Consider the following 17,091-nt stretch of genomic DNA (forward strand, 5'->3'; position numbering starts at 1 on the left):
CTGTCTGTTCCCAGGGCCTAGAGAGAGGGGCAGACCTGTGGTGGGGGGGCCGCTGTGAGTGGGGTCCGTCCCTGGGATCCTCTGTGACTTCCCCTGTCTGTGAAGTGAATAGGTTGGGCAGAGAGAGCTTTTGCTCCCTCTTGTTTTAATTTTTCCCAGCGTCTTGTCATTTTCTCTCTTCCTTCTCCCCACCTTTCTCTCTCAGTAAGTCAGTCTTCTTTTTTCCCATTTGTTCAGTCAAGAAGCAATCCCCCAAGTGCCTCCTCTGTGCCCAGCCCTGTGTTGCAGTGCTGGGGACACAGCAGTGCCTAGAAGAGCCCCCGACCTGCCCTCACTGATGAGAGGAGGAGCTCCATGGTTAAAGCAGTTAGTGCCCCAATACTGATAGTATTTGTGGTACACCTGCAGGCACTAGGGTCCGTGCCATTGAGACTTACTGACAACTCTGAGCAGGCACTGTTATTTATTCCCTCCAACTCCAGAGGAGGGAACTGAGGCATAGAGAGGTGATGACACCTCCCAAGGGGTATCCAGCCAGAAAGTGGTGATGCTGTGATTCAAACCCATGCTGCTCCTGAGCCTGTGGCTTAACGGCGAACTCTGCTGCCCTCAAATCACAACTTAATTGCCCTTGAAAGAAATTCTCTGATAAGGTAGGCAGATAGAGGTGTGAAGGGGGGCCTTACTTATTTTACAGGAGATTTAGAAAGATCCCTGTCTTGCTCTGACGCACAAACATCATGCTCTCCCCAACTCGTGTCTCTCTCTAACCTGTCTGCCTGCACCTGTGTCTGTTGTCCAGGTAGGGCCAAACGCCAGGCTGATGCGGTTCAGGATCAAATGAAATATCAAACACACTGAGCAGTGGAAAGCACATCCTGAGTTACCCCATGAGCCCTCAGAGCTGAGGACCCTGCAGCAGGAGAAGGTCTGACACAGGCAGGGCGGATGGCTGTGAAGTTATAAAGGTGCACATTTACTGAGTGGTTCACATATGACTAGAACAACCATCTGGGAGGTAGATACTAGAGCCATCCCATTTTACAGATGAGAAAACTGAGGTCCAGAGAGGGTAACTGACTTGCCCAGGATCACTCAGGAAATGATGAAACTGAGTTCAAACCCAGGAAGCCAGGCCCTTGTGAGTAATCTTGACTGTTGGGGAGCAGATGGAGCCACACTGTCCTCAGCTGTAAAGTGAGAGGAAGGACACTGCCTCAGGAGATTCTCTGGGGATTTGGTTCTTGTGCAGGAGCTGGGACACCCACAAGCCCTGGAGTCACAGTCCTGGGTTTAAACCCCTGCCCTATGTCCCTCCTGTCCTCCCCAGGAAATAGGTATTCATTTTCCTGTCTTGCAGGCTGGCAGCAAAGATTCTAGCCAAGGGCACCCTGCTTGGTATCAATCTGAATTTCCTCATCTCTCTACCACCTCACTGCCTAAATGGTTTTTAATCCCCTCTTCCTTCACTGAGCGAAAGTGAAAGCAGAGATTGTAGGACAAGCACTAGGCAGTCTGGCCAAGTATGCTCCAGGCACCAAGCTGTCCCCTAAGAGTAACTCAGAATTGCGGACAACCCTAGATGCACATATCATCATTTCCCCCATTTCCCAGAAGTGAAACTGAGGCACAGAGAGATTGCGGATTTTCTCCAAGTCACACAGCTAGTCAGTAGCCAAACTAAGATTTGAACCAGGCTGTTCGCGGCAGCTTTATCATTCCCACACTACCTTTCTAGAGAAGCAGCCCTCAGAAAATGTCACACACACAATTTTAATTGTACACATTGTAAATAGTTTAAATATCAGAAGATCACATGAACATTCCCAGTGGGGGTTAGGCATGGAGGATGGTGGCCGAATGATGTCCGTGTTCTCTTGGCAACACATGACTAAAGTTGAGCGGCACTGCTTTCCAAAGGGTACGAGGCCACACAGCACCCCGCCACACAGTAGGCCTGTCATTTTATGGCCTAGTCAAGAAGATTCTCCTGTCCCTCCTCCCCCACAAAAAAAACACGACTGTTTCTCATGCTTTATTTACAAGGGCCCAGCCCTGGGGCCCTCACCTTCCCAGAACCCACAAGAAGGGCCCAGCAGGGCCAGATGCTTCAAGGGACTCTGAGTTCAGCAGCTGTGGTCACTCTGTCCAGGGAGTTGGGGAAAAGAATTGACAACACCCAGATACTAAGTGAATCTAAGTGTATATCTGTGGGAAGGATTTAGAAGTGAGGGTCTTGTATGTATACAAGTGGTCCAAACACAATGAGACTGCTGGCTTCACCCCCAATTCTAGCTCTGAGGGACCACCCAGAAGGGTGGGGACATGTGTCCACACTCCAGCTAGCAGTGGTCCTGGTTTCTGGATATAGGTCTCAGCTCTGAAGCCTGCCCTGAATTGCCCATGTTTATATCTGCACACAGAATCCTCCTCTGGAGCCCAGTGCCGCTCACACTTCTTTCTTTAACCCTTCCTGTGAGCTCCAGACCCTTATTCCCAGCTTCACACATCCGAAGAGCACTCTTGGGTCTCCCCACCCTGAACCCAATCTCCATATCTCTCCTCTCTCCATCCCAAACTGAGATGTCTTCCCTAATTTCTCTTCTTGCCACACTTTCCTCAGGCGATCCATGGACAAATCCTCTCAGTTCTACCTTAAAAATAGCTCCAGAATCCAACCGTTTCACACCCCAACATGGCCACCACCCTGGTCCAGCCAACATCACCTCCCACCTACAGTGTCCTCCTCACTGGGCTCCCAGCTGCCACCCTTGCTCCCAATAATCGGCTCCCACACAGGGCAGAGAGGGATCTGTTTAAAACATTAGCCCACTCCATTAGGAGGCGCTCCGAAGACTCTTGAGTGCAGTATGACTCATCCCATTCCAGCCACACAGGCCACTTCTCTGTTCCTCTGACACGGCCAAGCTCCTTGCTGCCCCTGGGCCTTTGTAGATGCTCTTCTGCCTAGAATCTTATCCATCTATTCCTCCCAATGCTGTCTCCTTCATCTCAGGCATGGCTTAAATGTCACCTCCCCAGAGATGCTCCAGACCACACTAGCCCCCTTCTAACTTTTCTTCATAAGCCATCCCACAGCATATGTACAACTTCTGTCTTCATGATGTTTCCCTCAGTTGTGATCTCTAGGAGAACAGGGATCTTGTTTTCTGTTCCCCCTCAACCCCCACATTTCCTCAGCGCCCTCCACACCGGGCCTGGTACACAGCAGGTGCTCAATAAATACATGCTAACTGAATGGACACAAGAATCCCACTGCCTAGCAGTAACTTTCCAAGACACGGCTGGCCTCATCCCCAGGACCCGGGAGGGCCCTGGAGCACAGAGCGCGGCCAGCGGCGACCTGGCCGGGGCCAGAGCCCGAGGACAGGGTCGGGAAGGCGCGCTCGCGGGGCTGGCGTGGCTCCTCGCCGAGGCTGTGGCGCAGGAGGCAGCGGTGCCAGCCTCGGCGGATCTCCGACTGCACCTGCAATGGGACGGTGCTTAGAGGCGGCGACGAGCGCGCGGTTCCCCGCGCGGCCGCCAGAGGGCGAGGGCGAAGGGCCGGGGCTCTCCCTACCTCCTTGTTGATGAAGCAGTAGAGGATGCTGACCAGGAAGCCCTGCCACAGGAGAGGAGGGGTTAAATCGGGAGTGGGGACAGGGTTATAAGCACCCCGTAATGAGCTCAGACCCTTTCCAGGCCCCAAACCACTTTGCCTGCTGCCACCTTGGTCCTAGACTATTGGAGCCACCTCCCTGGCTCCCTGCTGTCCCCTTGCCCTTGCCAGTTTGCTGAGCAATCAGGGTTAAGAATCCGTGATCCCAGAGGTAGACTGCTTGGATGTGATAACCGCTTCCCCACTTGGGCAAGCTGCTTAACCCCTCTGTGCCTCAGTTTCTTCATCTGGAAAATGGAATAGTAAGAGAGTGGTGGTCATGAGAATTGAGATTTTTTAATATGCAAGAGGCTGTAGTGCCTGGTGCATGGTGTTAAACCTTTTTCTCAATCCTATCATAACTTACTACATAATATTATATATTATCAACAAATTAACTTTGATAAAGAATTAGTTTTATATTTATGTAAATGTATACATATTTACATATAAATTTAAATAAATATAAAATATTCACAATGAATAGACACATTAATACAAGACAATTATTTTAAGAGTAATTATTAAGATATCTTATTATTACTTAACATATCCTGTTAAAATCTAACTCTGATCATATCCCTTTGCTTCTGCACTCAGCTGAAAAGCCAAAATCCTCGCTTGGCCCAGGGTTCTGCCCTGGTACCTCACCTCTGTCCTATCCCCACCTTGCTCCTACTGGCTCCCCCTGCTTCAGGCATGTTGGCCTCCCTCCATCATGACATCTCTCCCACCTCAGGGATCTTGTATTTAGTGTTTCTCTTCCTGGAACATTTTCCCCAAGTATTTTCTGGCCTGTTCCCTCACCTTCTTTGGGTCTCTGTTCCAATGTCTTCTTGGCAAGGCCTTCCCTATTGCCCCATCTATAACCCCACTCTTCTTTGTCTGCTCATCACCTCTATTTCTTACTTTTTTTTCTCCTCTAGGCACATCTCACTACCTTACATTCTGTATATTTTACTTATCTAGCATCTTTAGCATCTGTCTCTCCCATTAGAGGGTAGGACCATTTGGTCCTTGGTGGTATCTCCACAGTAAGCCTGGAGTCATGCTTGGTACATAGTAAGTGTTCAATAAATTTTTGTTGAAAGTAATGAATGAACAGCCTTGTGAAGGGAAATTAGTATTGTCCCCACTTTAGAGATGGGAAAACTGAGGCCCAACAAGATAAAGTAGGGTGGGGGCTAGGGTAGGGCAAGCAAGTGCGGGATTGGCCTTAAGTGTGAGTGAGCACCTCCTTACATTTTGCACTATGGGCACTTCGCATGCCTCGCCCTTGCTCTGGCCCTGCGGTGAAGGCCACAGAGCTGGGAAGTGACAGAACCCAAATTTGGCCCAGCCCTGTCTGGCCTCAAAGCCCTGCATCTCTGCCAGGAGGTAGTACTGCCAGGGCTGCCTGGTCTCCTGTCTTCTCCCTGCTGCTTCCCCAGCCCAGGGCAGAGCTAGCATAGTATTCTGGGTAGAATGAATGAACAAAATCCCATCTTCACACCCGTCCGGTGACTGCGCCATGGGATGATTGTAGCCCTCATGCCGCTCTGAGTAGGAGTTACCTCAAGTCAAAGGGTGTAGCCCCTGCCCCCCCCCCCCTTGGGCACCTGGAAAGAGCTGAGAAAGATCTCAAAGCCGAGCTTGGCCAAGCGCAGGGTACCCCGGGCCTGTTCCTCAGTCACGGGAGCAAACACCACTTCGTGGACACCCAGCAGGGGCACCAGCGTCAGCGTGGAGCGAGCCAGCCTGGAGGTAGAGGGTGGCAGTGTTCCCACGGCCCCGGGTCCCCCATCTTGCACCCAGCCACCTTCCCCTCCGTCCCCACTGCCCTCCTTCACCTCAGCCGGTAGTCCGGGCACCGCATCTGCCGCGTCCTCACCTTGGACACAAGGATACCAAGGATTCGGATAAAGATGATAAAATTAATCTGCAGGGAGAGAGTGAGACTGACCCAGGCCCGAAACCGTCTCGGGAACAAAGCCTAGCGCCTGGCTTCCCAAGATGGGAAATCCCTGAGACCACCTGGAGGAGGTGGGGCCGGCCGTACCAAGATGGTTAGGAGGATAGGGGTTCGTATGATCCACCAAATGGCCTTGATATCGTTCCTCTCCCAGCACCTGGAGGAAGGGGAGTAAAGCTAAGAGAAAACCCTAGGCTCAGAGGATCCAGCGCTTAACTCCCCAGACTCCGCCCACCTTCCTTAACGCCACACCCATATTTCTTTAAAGCCCCACCTGCTACTATTTAGGCCTAGTCCTCATCCCTCCCCTTCCCGTAGTCCGCGAACACCGCTTTCCGAACGACCGATTCCTTTGGACCCCACCCATGTTCCCTCACGGCTGCTAGGTGCAATTAGAACCTCCCGGCGTTTCCATCACACCCCGCCCACGTCCCTCAAAGAGCCACGCCCACCGCCCAAGCCCCGCCCCAGCCCCGCCCCAGACCCCGCGACTCACTGTGTGTTCTCGTACAGGTACCTGACGATCACCCAAGGAATGACGAAAAGCGCGGGGGCCCCTGTGCAGACCCCAACCCCCGCCCCCCACCCCGCCGCAGCTGTCAGAGCTCGCACGGGCCCCGCCAGGCCCAAGACCCGCGGAATTCCCCCGCCGGGATGGGGAGGCAAAAGCCAGGGAGGGGAGGAGACCCCCTGAGGTCGACCAGCAGGGTAGCTGGGGGAGGAAGGCGCGCCGGGCAGGGCAGGGGACAGGGTCGGGGCTCACCCCAGCCGACGAGCATGTAGCAACGGAAGTGGCCCTCCTCGGAGCCTCCCACAAGGACCAGGAGGCTGTGCAGGTAAATGCCCTCTACCAGCAGCCACGTGTAGTTGGCGCCCACGCAGTACTGGGTCATGACCTGGGCTGTGCGACAGGCAGCTAGGGCCTGCGGGGCGACCAAACAGAGGGGACGACAGTCAGGGCCCCCTACACCCCCATCTCTTGTCATCTCTTGACAACAGATATTCTCCTCCCACTCTATATCACCAAAGGATGGCATATGTGGTGGGTTTCTCTCACCCTACTCTCTTCCCCTATGTGAACTCTCTCACTCTAACCTCTTTAGCAATTGGTATCTTACATCTTGCAATCAGAATTCTCCCCAGATCTCCCCAAATACGGCCTCTCCCACCCCATCCCCTTCTAAGAATTCCACTCAACTACTCCGCCTCTCAAAAGGATTCTCTCTTACCCCTTGGCAATTGGTATGGCCCAACTGGCTACTGGATAGTTTTTCTCCCCTCTGTCCCTAGACTCTAGTCTCTCCCACCTTGTCTCCCAGGAACAAATTGCTCTAGAACAAATCCCCCCACCAGTTAGTTTCTCCTATCCCATCACTGCCTCACCTCTAGCAGGGACTCATTGGTGGGAAAGGGTGAGATAAGGAAGGAAAGGGAATGGAAAATTCCAATAGAGGAGGTGAAGGGGTAGGAGTGTGCAATGATGGGAGAGGCTGAGTTGGGAGGGTCCCTCTCCAAATGTGTTGGAAGGGTCAAGAGAGATAAACTGTTGAGAGTGTACAAGGTAGTAAGTGGGTTGGGAGACTTCTGGCCCCACCAGAGGAAGCAGAATCCCAATTTGAGAAAAAGAGGGCTGACACTTACCTGATTCCACAGGAGAGGGGCCTGATCCCCAGGGTAGGGGCCAGTTGGAGGAAGCAGACGGTCTCGGGTGAGGATGGCTGTTGCCCGCAGCATGAAAGATGTGAACAGGTTGATATGGATGTAGTTGCGAGTGCAGTGCAGCCGCCTGGGGGATTTGGAGGCAGTCTAGGGGCCTGTCCTTGGCCACATAGAACCCTTTAATCTACCTTCCAGCCCTTCCCACAAAACCACCAATGAATGCTTGTCCTGACTACCCCCACCTTACTGGGAAAACTGAAGCCCAGTCTCTGCTACCCCTGCTCAGGGCTGGGGGGTCCCACCTGAAGAAACTCAAGATGAGCAAGGCGAACAGCAGTGTGGCAAAGGACAGGGAGTAGCCCACGGTATACACAACCTGCAGCCGTTCCAAGATCAGCCTTTGGTCCTGAGTGGGGGGCAGGGGAACAGGGGAACACAGCTCAGCTCTTCCCCTAGGACCACAAAGACATCTGCGCTTTGTTCCTAACCAGCACCCCAGTTTTCTCTTGAGGATCTACCTACCCTTGTTTGAGTGGGGGACTCCACCCCTCAACTTCAGGGCTGGGCCTGTGACTAGCCAAAGCATTCTATCTAACACTCCCCCACCCCTACAAACACACACATACAAACACACATACACAGTGATTAGTACAGGGCAGGTATATGACCCAAAACAGGCCAATGAGAGTCAATCCTAGGACATTATGTTGGAGCTATTGAGAACAAAGCTCAGTCTTCCTATGTGTTGCTTGGTTGGTGGAATGTGAGCCTGGTACTAATGGGGGCCATTTTTCCACCCGCAGAAAAGAGGAGACCGTCACAGAAAAAAACAGAGGCACAATATGGTGAGAGAGATTCCCAACCACATCATTTTAGCACCTAGATCCAGCTGTGCCTGAAGCTGCAGCCTTATACTTTTCAATCACAGAAGCCAATATATTCCTTTTTCTTTCTCCTTCAAGCAAATTTGAGTTGAGTTTCTATCACTTGGAACCCAGAGTCCTGAACAGTACAAGGGGTGTCAGGTTTGGTCTGAGGCTGCTGCCTTTTTGCCTCTGCCTGGACACTCTACCCTGAATCCCTCACTTCTTACCTGAAAAGCCCCATTCTTCTCTGGGTTCTCGCACTGAGAATGGTCTCTCCAAGGTCCCCATTGGCCATCACTGCCACACTGGCGGAGGACGAAGCCTGCAGCCACTGTGGGGAAACAAGGGAGCGGATCAGAGGCACAGAAAAAAAGAGAGATGGAGACAGAAAGACAAATTGTGAGACAAAGGCAGAGAGAGAGAGCCAAAGTGATGTTGATGATGATAAACCCTTATATAGCATTTTACACGTATTAGTTAATTTAATATTCACAACAAGCCTATGAACTTGGTACTATTATAAACGTCATTTTACAAGTGAGGAAAATGAGGCATAAAGAAATAAACTACCCTAGGCCACACAGCTAGTTAGTCCCGACAAGGAAGACCAAGGTATGCAGGGACAGACTCATGAAATGGAGAGAAAATAAGAACCCAGTGGTCCTCAGAGAGATACAGAGGCAGAGAAGGAGTATTATGTGGTGACTTAGCCAGGGTGGACAGACAGGAGACACCCAGGAAGACAAAGAGGAACAGGGGACAAAGAGGAGCAGGAGAGCTGCGGGGGATTGGTGTCAGGGGAGCCTCCGGGTTCACTGGGCAGCTCACCCTGGCGGTGCCAGGGCAGGTACCACGGGCAGGACGCACGGGCGGTGGCGTTGGGTGTGGTGTATTCCCAGCAGACGTACATATCGAAGGACCCGTTACAGGCGAGGCCTGGGGTGGGTGTAGGGGCTAGATGTCAGGTGGATCACGAGTCCAATGCTTCTCCGCCTTCCACACACACGTCCTGCCCAAGCCCCGCCCACTTGGTGTGGTCCAGTCCCTGCTCCGCCACAGCTCCTCCCACCAGACCCAAAAGTCCCACCCATCTTCTGAGCCCTACATTGGGCTCCTCCCACCAAGCAAGTTCCCACTGCAGATGCTTTCCACTCTGCGAGGCACTTCACCGTCCACTTTAGGTCCTACCCACCTAGTGTAGACCCTTCCCAAGACCCTTCCCCTTTCAAGCTTCATCCCAGGCCTCTCCCACTAATCCGGTCACGCCCACCTGCACTAAGGTCTGGGCCCTTCCCACTGAGATCAAGCCCCACACAGACCTCTCCCACCCAGTATACATCTAGCCCAAACTTCTCTTTCAGGTCCCGGCCATCAGTCCTAGATCTGCCTCAAGCCCACCCTTCTCAGCCCCAGCCTTTACCATGCCCCGAGTCCTCCACCCCTGTCACACCTGCTGGGGGCTCCATGGCCTCCAGGGTCTCCTGGCACTCCCTGCGGTAACGTTCCCAGCGCTGGTACAGCTCCCCCGCCGTCTGTCCTTCAGAACCTGCCTATAAAAAAAGAAAAGGGAGGACCACCCCCTTCCCAGGCAGCTTGGTTCCTGAGGACCAGAAGCAAACTAGAGGGACTCAGAGGGGCTGTTGTGTTTTGCTCAGGAGTCTTGGGTGGCTTAGAAACCTCTTCTAAGTCCCGAGTGATGCCTAGAAACCACCAGGGGATTTGCTGTGTGGGACTGAAAACCTTCAGGAAAATGAGGGGACGAAGGTGGCTAGAAATTATCAGAAAGATTTGCCGGGGGAACGAAGAGGGACTGGAAAAAAGAATCAAAACTCGAATCTGGGCGAACAGAGAGGTTTTTAAATAATCTTCCTAGTAGGGTAAGACTTAAAGCCATCCCCAGACCTCCCTCCAAGCTTTAACTCCTTGGCTTCTCAGGTTCTCACCTCCACCCTCCGGAGCAGTAGCCCCCACAGAGAGAGCAGCAGTAGCAGCCGCCAGGGTGGGCAGTTCAGTGTCATGTGGGCCGCGGGGCATGGGGGTGGTGAAGGGTCGGGTCACGAAGGGGCAGTCCAACCTGGGGAGTCCGAGGGCAGAGTCAGGAGCCTCCGTCCTCAAGCCCCCAGCCCCAGCGCCACACTGGTAACGGATTCAGGTACGCAGACTCAGAGGAAGTGCATCCAGCCCTCCCCCCAACCCATCCCTCCCCAGGAGTGATGATCTGGGGAGGGGGGCAGGGGAGAGGCGCGAGGAGTAGGGAAGGCTGAGATCTAACACGTAATTCCTGGGCCCACCCCTGGCTGTTGCCGGGGCAGCAGCGGTGAAAGGGGGTTGTTTGCTGAGGGTGCTGTTGCCTTAGAGCTGCGCTGGGCGGAAGCGCCAGTGTCACCCAGGGTCTAGACCTAGAGACTCGGAGGAACCTGGGGACCGCCTTGGAGTGGAGGGCTCGAAATGTTTCTTGGAGTCCCCACTGTCCCAGCCCAAAGGGTTTTCAAATCGCTGATAGGAACCGACCTTATCAAACTTTCCCCACAGTGGATAAAGCCCAGAGTCAATGGGCCAATCCTCTCCTTAGGGACTAGAGAGGCGTCAGACCCTGGGTTTAGGTCCGCCAGGGCCCAGATGCCTGGAAATCAGTCTAACTCCCAACACCCCACAGCTGGCACCATGTAGGGAAAGGGGGAAGCAGGGAGGATTTTGGACAGAGCCCCGGAAAGACACAGTCAGAGACGCATGAGACAGAAATATTGACTGAGAAACACAGAGACAGGCAGAATGAGACACACAGCAAGAGACAGAGACCAAATACAGAGAAAGACAGACAGAAATGTGGGCTAGGAGACAGAGACACAGAGACTCAGAGAATGGGGGAAAGAGAGGCTCGGAGCTCTCTAGAGTCTAAACAGAGACTGTGAGACGTGAAGACAGAGATACCAAGGGACAGAGAGAAGGAGGCTAGAGACCATGAGGTCAGAGAGACAGAGACAAAAGCAGTTTAAGAAACAGAAAGAGGGACCCAGAGACTTGAAGGGACACAGGGGCAGAGGGAATAGGCTGGGACTGGGGAACCCTCACCTGTCCCCAGCCCTCCTGTTGATCACTTGCTGCTGGCGCTGCTGCTGCGTCTGCTGCTGCCTCCACTGCTCGCCTGGGCTCTGGTGACAGCCTAGGGTGGGGGGGCGGGGCCAGGGCCGCGCGGAGCTCTAGGGCTGAGACCTGGAGAAGGGGGCCGGTCTGTGCAACGACCACAGCCACTCAGGGTCACGTGGGAGAGCAGTCACAGAGGCAATCATCTTGAGGACCTCAGGGTGCACAGTCTCCCACATTGCCCCACCCACCCACCCAGCCACCGCACACGGAGCCGCAGTCACAAAGTCACAAATGTAGTATCACACACAGTCCCCTATGCTGAGCCACAGGGTAGCCCAGCACAGAATCCCCCACACTGTTCTTCCTGGTCACTTACAGTTGTCCAATCCACAGTCACACCCAGAGAGCCAAAGGCTGTCACCCGCAGGTTGGCAGTCATCCGTAGTGACACAGCCACAGGCCCGGGGCCTGGGCTCCTCCACTCACACAGGAGTACAACCACAGCTTCCCACAGTCCTGATGATACTGTGTCAGACACATATTCACACCATCACTAGGTCACATCACAACACTGTCTGTCTGTCCTCCACAGGCCTGTGTGCCCTGGGGGGACAGGGACAGGGCATCTCCATCACCACTGGGTCCCCAGCGTCACTTGGCAGAGGTTTAGGCATAAAGCAGAAAGGGAAAGAATGATTGTGGATGAAATAAATGCACACGGTTACATGGTTCCTCACATAGTCGTGGGATCCTTTCATCTCACACACTTCATATAATCCCCTACAGAGCCCACAGTTACATCCCAACAACACATATTCCCCAACTGTCACTAAGGCACACACTCTTACAAGCTCCTGGTGTCACCCTGTCATGCTTGTCAGCCTCAGATGGTCACACCCAGTGCTGAGGTCATACATTCAATCCTCCACCAAGCCTCACTCGCATACACATACAATCACACACACATCACACACCGAGATGCCATCATCCCACAGCAACACACAGTCACTCAGTTGTGCACAGGATCACACACCGTCATCCCACTATCACACACGAACCCACAGCCTCACATGGTCTCACGGTCACAGTCGCCACTGAATCACACACCTCCTCACCAGCTCCACTTGCAGGCTCATCTTTGTCCTAAAATATGGGAAATATCTGTACATGAGTGAGGAAGCCTTAGAAACTGGGTCCCGGCTCTCAGCACTCTTCCCCATTTAATGCAAACCACCAATTCCTGCACATTCATCATACTATTAACAATCATGAGCACACACTTCCCAGGGAGCTGTAAGATAAATGGGACAGAGGTGAGCCTGCCCATTTTGCAGAGGAGAAATTGAGACCCAGAGACCCCAGGAGGGGCAAGGAGTAAGGGATGGCGTGAGATCCAGCACCAGAGGCTGGAAGGCGACAGTCTGGGGGAGGAGAGTGACATGGGGGCGGGAGTGATCCTGGCTTCCTGACTTCCAGTTGGCCTCCCTGCTCTCTGCCCCACATTCCTGGCGCCCTCTGGGTCCTGGGAAAGGCTCATCCGTGGAGTGGAGAAGAGAGTGGTCTGAGATTCCCCAGTACCTCGGGAAGAGAGGGAGTCTCTCCTTGGCCCCAAGAGGGCCTGGGGGGCGTCACTTGCTAGGATGGGAAGGTGGAGAGAGGCTGGATAGTGGGGGGAGGAGAGAGACTGGGGGTGGGAGGGGGAAGCAGGGGAGAGGAACTGAGGTGGTGAGAGAGATGGGAAAAGAAACCAAGGACCAAGAAAGAGCAGAGACAGACGAAGACAGGAAGAGGCAGAGACGAGAGAGACCAAGAGAAAGAGACAGACAGAAATAAATCAAACGAGACAGAAAACTAGAGAGAGGGAATAGATACAAATTGAGAGATGGAGATGGGAAGGGGCGGAGGGAGAGACAGCCTGAAATATGAGGCCCTGAGGAGAGAGAACCAAGGCCAGGAGCTGTGGAGATGAGCAGGCGGCTGGGACTCAGAGCCCCTGGCCACTCCCTCATCGCCCTCCCCAACTCCAGGAGAACACACAGCAGAACAGGGCACTGATGGGGGTGGGCGTGGAGGACAGGAGGGGCGATGCCTAGGTCCCTGACTGGCCCCCTGCCCATCTCAGCCCTTCTGGTGGTGATGGGGGGCTGTTACAGTCTCCCAGGGTCTGGGGAAGGGGCCCTCCCTAATTCCCATTCTCAGGGCTTCTGGAAACTTCAGGCAGAGAGGCAGCTGTGCCCTCTCCCCCTGCCCTTAGCTCTATCGACCATCTCTCTCCACACGATCTTCTCGCTCTTTGGTCCCAGTCTCTCCTTTCCTCCAAGCCTGCATTCAGTTTGTTCCTCTTCCTCTCTTGTTGGCTGGGTGGTCTTTTCTCTGTCTCTTCCTTCCGGATTTCATTCTGTCCCTTCTTCATTTCTCTTGCTCTCTCCATTCTCTGGGTTGGTCTTTTTGCCTGTCTTGAAGCTTTCTCCTTTCTCTTCCCTCTTTTCCCATCTTCTCTCACAGTGTTTGCCTGTCTCTCCATGCTCTCCGTGGACCCTAATCCTGGGTCTCCAGGCTGAAATTCCCTCCGCCCCAGGCATGACCAGGCAGTACCCCCTACCTCAGGATGCAGTGGCGGGGAGGAAGCTGGGGGGCCTGTGCCTCCCTCCATGGGGCTGCCTGGCCAAGATGAGCCTGCGGGGAGCAGGCGGGGTCCTGGAGTGCCAGCAGATGGTGCAGGAGAAATGAGGCAGAGAGAGATGGGGAGGGGGGGGCCCATAGGGACCGAGACCAGAAATAGGAGGCTGAGATGGCCCCCTGAGATTCAGAACTGAGGAGAAACAGGCCTTAAAGAGACTCCAAGAGAGAGAGAAAGACACACACACACACACACACACACACACAGATAGGATCCAGAAAATGACAGGAATCCAGAGACGGAGATCCAGAGATGGGGGCCTAGAGAGACCAACACAAAAAACATGGGATCCAAGAGACAGACAGAGACAAAGAAAGACATGAGACCCAGAGAGAAACAGAGATATGGAGAAACATAGAGATGGGGACCCAAAGAGAGCGAGAGTAAAAGGACAGAGACTCAGAGACAGGTATCCAGAAAGAGAATCAGAGATAGAGGTCCAGAGAGAGAGAGAGACTTGGAAAGCAGATTGATGGGGATGGAGATAAACTCTCTCCAAGACACAATTAGGCAGAGATGAGGCAGAGATGATGCCTGGCTCCCCTCTCCCACTTCCTGGTGGGGCGATGCTCCCCCTGCCCCTGCTCCCACCACGCCCGCTCCTTTCCGCCCGCCCCCCCCCCCCCGCAGCACGTCTCCATAGCAACCTTCCCAGATCCTGAGGGCAAATATTGTCCTGGGCAGAAGCAGCGGGGCTGTGTTGACTTAATCTCTTGCTGGTGGGGTGGGGTTCCAGGGGACCAAGAGGCCAGAATGGCAGGGGCAGAGGAGCAGAGGAGCTCTCAGTTGGAGGCCCACAGACAGCTCCAACCTCCCCCCACATCCAAATCAGGGTGCAAACTTCCCCTCCCGCAAGGGACCCGCTGAGAGATTCAAACCTGTAGCCTTGGCTGCCCCCTGGTGGTGATGGGCCATTTCTGAAGCCCCTTTTCTAGCATCAAGGAGAGCAGGCTGGCTTAGGGCATTTTTCTCCAGATTTTTAGAATTTGGCCCCTCCTTCCTCTCCCCCAGACCCTGCTCTGGTCCAGGACCCTTCTCTCCCCGTTTTGCTGCCCCAGTCGTGCCCCTCTCTTTTCCGTCCACCCCTTAACCTCCCCAGGGCAGCCAGGAAATGAGAGTGGTCCTACTAAAGCAAAAACCCCTGTCCCTCCCCCGCTTAGAACCTGCCATGGCTCCACAGCGCCCTGAAGAGAAAGCTCAGGCTCCTCTCCACAGCCTTCCAGGCTTTCGCTGACCTCTCCAGCCTTCTCTCTATCATTCTGCAACTCTTCAAACTCTTTCCAGCCCTCCCAACCTTGGTTCCAGCAGTTTTCTCTGCCTCAAATACCTCCACTCAACTTTTGCCGAGTCTTCCAAGCCCACCTCAAAGTTAGCTCATCCATTCACTCAACAAGTAATGATTTCCTCTCCTGGACTGTGAGTCCAGCAGGGCAGGGCTGGGGCTGTCTCAGTCACTGCTGTGTCCCCAGCATCACCCAACACTGGTTTGACACAGCTGGGTTCAATTCATGTTCCTGGGTACATGTTACGCATCAGGTCCTGGGCTGAGCAGTGCTGGGGGCCTGGATGGCTGAGGCAGTCCTTGCCCTGCCCTCATGGTGCTCCCAGCGTAGGCAAAGATCTAAGCAGAGAGACAGACTAACAGAAGAAGTAGAAAGAGAAACATAAAGGAAGAGTCAGAAAGACAGAATTAAAAAGAGGCTGAGAAAAAAACAGACTCCAAAATCAGAAGTAGTAATAGTAGTACTATGACTAATTAATCAGAATAATAGGGACTATATATGGGACATTTTACGTGTATGCATCTCACTTAATCCTCATAATAGGCCTGCAGCAGTGGAGGTATTTGCAGCTCCATTTTTCAGATGAAGAAACTGAGGCTCAGAGAGGGGAAGTGACTTGCTCAAGGTGACCTAGCTCATAAGTGATGGATCAAGGACCCAATTTCCAGTCAGAGAGGTACAGAGAGACAGAGACAAAGACAAGGGAGAAAAGCAGCAGGAAATCTAGATGAGAGAGAAGGAAACCTAAGGGCAGAGAGAAAAGACAAAGCATGGCCATGAGCCCTGCCCCCGCCCCCCTGACAGAGCTGCCCCTTCCCCACTCCCGTCACCAGTCACCCAGGGCCTTTAACATCTCTCTGCAAAAGCACTTGTGGTAAAACTACCTCCATTAGCTGTACTCGGAAGCCTGTAGCACTCAACAGGCACAAGCTCACTGAGCTGCTCTTCTCCCCGGGAAGGGGGTGGTGGGATGACTCCCATTTGGCAAAGAAGAAAAAGCCAAACTATTGGGCCAAGGTCACTGTGCTTGCACAGATCCTGACAACTCGAACGCAAGGACTGACTCATCTTTGTGTGTCAGCCTCACTCACATCCCCCACCCCCAAACCCACCAGCCCAAACTCCTCTGCCTGTGGTTCCTTCATCCACACCCCAGCTCCACTCTCCTCCCCCAGCACTTGGGGATCACAGGATCTGAGCTCCCCTGGGCTCCCACAGTCGTCTGAGGACACTCCAGTAACAGCCCTAGCATATTGCATCGGGCTGCTCACAGTTCTGTATGTAGGAGTCTGACTTCTCCTCTCCTAGCATCTGAGCTCAGGGGAGTGGAGGGTGGGAGAAATGGGAGTTTGAGAGGCAAGGAATCTGGGTTCCTGCTTTGTTTCCATTATTAACACAATTAACTGGGATCATAAAATGATAATGGCCCACATCTATTTTGGTCATCACTTTGAATGCATTATTGATTTTACATAGTAGGTGTTCACTGGGAAATGAATAGGAGTTGCTATCATTTATGTGTACCTACTGTGTGCTTTACATGTGTGATTTACATATGTGGCCTGATTGGGGCTCATGGAGTAATTTACACATGTGTATTTACATATGTGCCCTCACTGGGGCTCATGGAGGATACAGGGACAAACTGCCAACATCTTCCAACAACCTTCTAGCTCCTACAAGATCTGTTGGTCCTATTACCTCCCTGACCTCATCTCCCTCCTACTCTTTTTTTCCTCCCCTGCTCCATCCTCATCAGTCTTGTTGCCCCAGGAATATGCCAAACTCATACCTACCTCTGGACCTTTGCACTTACTGTTCCCTCTGCCTGGAAAGCTACCTCCAGCCCTCACTCCATGAGTTATTGCTTCCTTCTTGTCATTCACATCTCAGCTCAAATGTCACTT

General features: G+C 53.3%; 1 protein-coding gene across 2 annotated transcripts; it reads right to left on the reverse strand.

Annotated features, from left to right (window-relative positions):
• Positions 1 to 3,280: 3,280 nt before the first annotated feature.
• On the reverse strand, positions 3,281 to 10,152 carry GIPR (gastric inhibitory polypeptide receptor). 2 transcript variants are annotated; one of them, XM_006208556.4, is made up of 13 exons: positions 10,078 to 10,152; positions 9,585 to 9,684; positions 8,963 to 9,070; positions 8,362 to 8,465; positions 7,571 to 7,674; positions 7,251 to 7,395; positions 6,373 to 6,532; positions 6,106 to 6,166; positions 5,697 to 5,766; positions 5,488 to 5,576; positions 5,257 to 5,395; positions 3,581 to 3,622; positions 3,281 to 3,487 (listed from the first exon to the last, which is right to left on the reverse strand). In XM_006208556.4, exons 1-13 carry the CDS (start codon positions 10,150 to 10,152, stop codon positions 3,281 to 3,283), a joined length of 1,404 nt encoding a protein of 467 aa, XP_006208618.2. The 2 variants fall into 2 exon arrangements, with proteins under 2 accessions (XP_006208618.2, XP_072824862.1); XM_072968761.1 differs by lacking the exon at positions 8,963 to 9,070.
• Positions 10,153 to 17,091: the final 6,939 nt, after the last annotated feature.

The sequence above is a fragment of the Vicugna pacos genome, chromosome 9, assembly GCF_048564905.1.
Source record: "Vicugna pacos chromosome 9, VicPac4, whole genome shotgun sequence".
In the NCBI taxonomy this organism is placed as follows: domain Eukaryota; kingdom Metazoa; phylum Chordata; class Mammalia; order Artiodactyla; family Camelidae; genus Vicugna; species Vicugna pacos.